The 3,492-nt window shown below is 52.6% G+C and overlaps 1 protein-coding gene across 3 annotated transcripts in view; it reads left to right on the forward strand.

Annotated features, from left to right (window-relative positions):
* Positions 1–2,714, forward strand: part of LOC143289573 (kyphoscoliosis peptidase-like) — a 26,192-nt gene extending 23,478 nt beyond the window's left edge. For all 3 annotated transcript variants that reach the window (XM_076598600.1, XM_076598598.1, XM_076598599.1), the window contains exons 9-10: positions 947–1,199; positions 2,276–2,714. In XM_076598600.1, coding sequence (XP_076454715.1) covers positions 947–1,199; positions 2,276–2,713 — 691 coding nt within the window. In that variant the 3' untranslated portion in view covers position 2,714. The remainder of the gene's footprint in view (positions 1–946; positions 1,200–2,275) is intronic.
* The last annotated feature ends 778 nt before the right edge of the window (positions 2,715–3,492 follow it).

Consider the following 3,492-nt stretch of genomic DNA (forward strand, 5'->3'; position numbering starts at 1 on the left):
CATACGAACGGCAAAAGAGACGACGTTAACAGCGTTTCACCCCAGTTACCATCATCAAAATATTGCAAGTGGAAGGCTCTTGTACTGAAGAGGTGAATGTTGACAAAGAATACCACAATTCTGACGACGGAAGCTAAAGTTTGGGTCATTCAGACACCCACTGGACATCCGAGAGGTCTGTGTAGAGGAGAAGAGAGGACTGGCCGTAATGAGTGAGTTAAATTAACTTACAAGGTACACCTGTTCCCACGAGTCTCTTCCATGTCATAGGTAACTTTTCTGAAGGCAAAAATGAAGTTTGTCACACCAAACATTGCCCGTGCGTGGCGATCTGTGTGTCCGTCAATGTCTGTCTGGCAGTCTGTCTGTCTGTCTGTCTGTCTGTCTGTCTGGCAATGTCTTTCTGGCAGTTTGTCCATGTCTGTGTGGCGGTCTCTCTGTCTGTCGTGTGTTTGTCAATGTCTGTTTGGTGGTCTGTGTGTCTGTCAGTGTCTGTTTGGTGGTCTGTCTGTCTGTCAATGTCTGTTGGTCTGTCCTCTGTCCCTGTCGGTCTTTGTCTGTCTCTGTTATTTCGTCATCTCTCTGTCCTGCGACCCCCCACTCTCTCTTCTCTCTTCTCTCACTTACCTTCTTCTCTTCCCTCTCTCTCTCTCTTCTCCCTCTCCTCTCTCCTCTCTCTCTCTCCTCTTCTCTCTCCTCTCTCTCCCCCCCCCCTCTCTCTCTTCCTCCCTCTCCCCCACCCCCTGTCTCTCTCTCTCTCTCCCCCTCTCTCCTCGCCCCTCCTCTCATCTCTTTTCTCCCCCCTCTCTCTCTCTGTCCCCTCTCTCTCCCCCCCTTTCTCTCTCTCTCTTTTTCTCACCCCCCCCCTTTCCTCTCCCCCCCCTCTCTCTCTCCAGCCATGCCATGAAATCTAAACCCATCTCCCATTCCCACCAACCAAACGCAGCTGCACCCAGGCCCACCCCAAACAGGAACCCTTTCCGGACAAGCCGGAGCCGTGGGGTCTTCAACGCCCGGAAGCCACAGACCAGGGAGGCCTGAAGCCCGTGAAGGGCGCCCCCTACTTCTTCAGGGCCGACAGACGAGGGGAGGTAAAAGTGAGAGTGCCCTTGCAACCCTCTGCTGTCAACAGTACGAAAGCGGTGGTGAATCTCCACCACGCCACGAATATGAATGACAATCGGGTTCGGTACACACAGGTGATTGTTTCTTTGTTTGTTTGTTTGTTTGTTGTTGGTTTTGTTTGTTTGTTGTTGTTTTTTCTCTGTTTATTTGTTTAAGTTTGGTTGGGAGTGTGTTTTGTGGGTGGTGGGGTGGGGGGAGTGGGGGGTGGAGTTGCAAGTGAGGACTTCGTGTGAGTGTGTGTGCGTGTGTGTGGGGGGGGGGGGGGGGGCGAGGGGGTGGATGGGTGGGTGGGGGGGGCGAGGCTAGCCGTGTGTGTATGTGTGTAACTGTGTGTGTGTGAAAGAGAAAGTGTGTGTGTGTGTGCGCGCGCGCGCGTGAGTGTGTGTGTGTGTGTGTGTGTGTACGGGGGGGGGGGGGGGAAGGGTTGTGGTTGTTTTGTATTTTCAAATTTGATTAATTTATCTACTTATCGATTCAGTTCACTTATATATCTATCTAATGCTCATTTGGGATTTTTTGTTTTTCCTCAAAATTATAACAAGGGTGGTGATGACAAGAAATTCAAGAGGGATCACTTAGTGGGTGGCTACAATAGACTGTGTTCTGTTGGGGGTAGGGGAGGCATGGGGGAACGGAGGGGTGGTAGGGAGCCTGGACACTGGGATTGAAACCGGGTGTGGCTACGCGTAGGGGACGGACTCGGACTGCAGTGAGTGGGGGAGTAACAGTACCACTGCAACGATGCAGAAGATGGGGCAGCTAGCTAAAATAAAAGTTATTGTCACAGGCGTATACATACATACATGCAAATACACACACACACTACACACACTACACACACACACACACACACACACACACACACACACACACACACACACACAGATACATACATACATACATACATACATACATACGTACATTAATTTAACAACAAAGACGATAGTTGTAATACTAACAGTTATGACAGTAACAGATGAATAAACAGATAAAGAAATAAAACTTCTATAATATTTTTCTTTTTTTTTTTAATTAAAGAGTAGATCTTTTCAAACACGCTGGACTAACACATGAACCCCCCACGCCCCAATCCCCCCCCCCCCCCCCCCACAACACACACACACACACACACACACACACACACACACAGGTGGAGAACCTCAACAATGGACTCGCCATCACCGCCCGCCTCTCCACACCGGGGTACTACAGACTACGTCTCTTTGCCGGACCCAAAGCCTCCGACGGCAAGCTGCCTAACTGCGCAGACTACCTCCTGTACGCGGAACGAGCTGTCGACGACTGTTCGCCTTACCCGGAAACCCTCGCCTACGCGCTCGAGCAGAAGGTCAAACTGCTGACCCCGCTCAGCGCACGCGTGCCCAGAGGTCAGAGGTCGCTGTTCCGGGTGCTGGCCCCGGGATTGGGCAAGGTGAAGGTCGCGGACGTGTCCTTGGTGAGGAAGGGGGGCGGGGTGTGGGAGGGGGAGGCGAGCCCTGCGCAGGGTGCCAGAGACGTGGTGATGTTCGGTGCTGTGGACCCACAGGCTACGAGACTGGATGGACTGTACCGCTTCGATGTCGTGTGAGGACCGAGGACCTTGAGGAGGAGAGGGGGTGGGGGTGGGGGGTTGGAGGGAGGGGGGGGGAGTGTTGGAGGATTTGGGGGAGGGTTGGAAGGGGAGGGGGGGAGGGTAACGCTGATTACATTATGCAGAATACTTTGTTATATAATTATCTCCAACAAGAGAAATTTGATTCGTGGTGAGAAAAAAAAAAAAAAAAAAAAAAAAACAGAAACAGAGCAGTCCTGTCCTTACTCCCTCCCTTTCTCCTGTCTCTCTCTCTGTCTCTGTCTCTGTCTCTCTCCCGCTCTCTCTCTCTGTCTCTGTCTCTCTCCCGCTCTCTCTCTCTGTCTCTGTCTCTCTCCCGCTCTCTCTCTCTCTCTGTCTCTGTCTCTCTCCCGCTCTCTCTCTCTGTCTCTGTCTCTGTCTCTCTCCCGCTCTCTCACTCTCTGTCTCTGTCTCTGTCTCTCTCCCGCTCTCTCTCTCTCTCTGTCTCTGTCTCTGTCTCTCTCCCGCTCTCTCTCTCTGTCTCTGTCTCTCTCCCGCTCTCTCTCTCTCTCTGTCTCTGTCTCTCTCCCGCTCTCTCTCTCTCTCTCTCTCTGTCTCTGTCTCTCTCCCGCTCTCTCTCTCTCTGTCTCTCTATGTCCCTGGATGGACTGTAGCGCTTTGATGTAGTGTGAGGACTTTGAGGAAGAAGGGGAGGGGGGGGGTGGAGGATGAGGAGGGCGTAGGTTGGGGAATGTGGGGGGGGGAGGGGGGCGTGGGGCGATGGGGGGGGGGGGGTTAACGCTGATTACAGAATG

The sequence above is a fragment of the Babylonia areolata genome, chromosome 14 (genome assembly GCF_041734735.1).
Source record: "Babylonia areolata isolate BAREFJ2019XMU chromosome 14, ASM4173473v1, whole genome shotgun sequence".
Classification (NCBI taxonomy): Eukaryota; Metazoa; Mollusca; class Gastropoda; order Neogastropoda; family Buccinidae; genus Babylonia; species Babylonia areolata.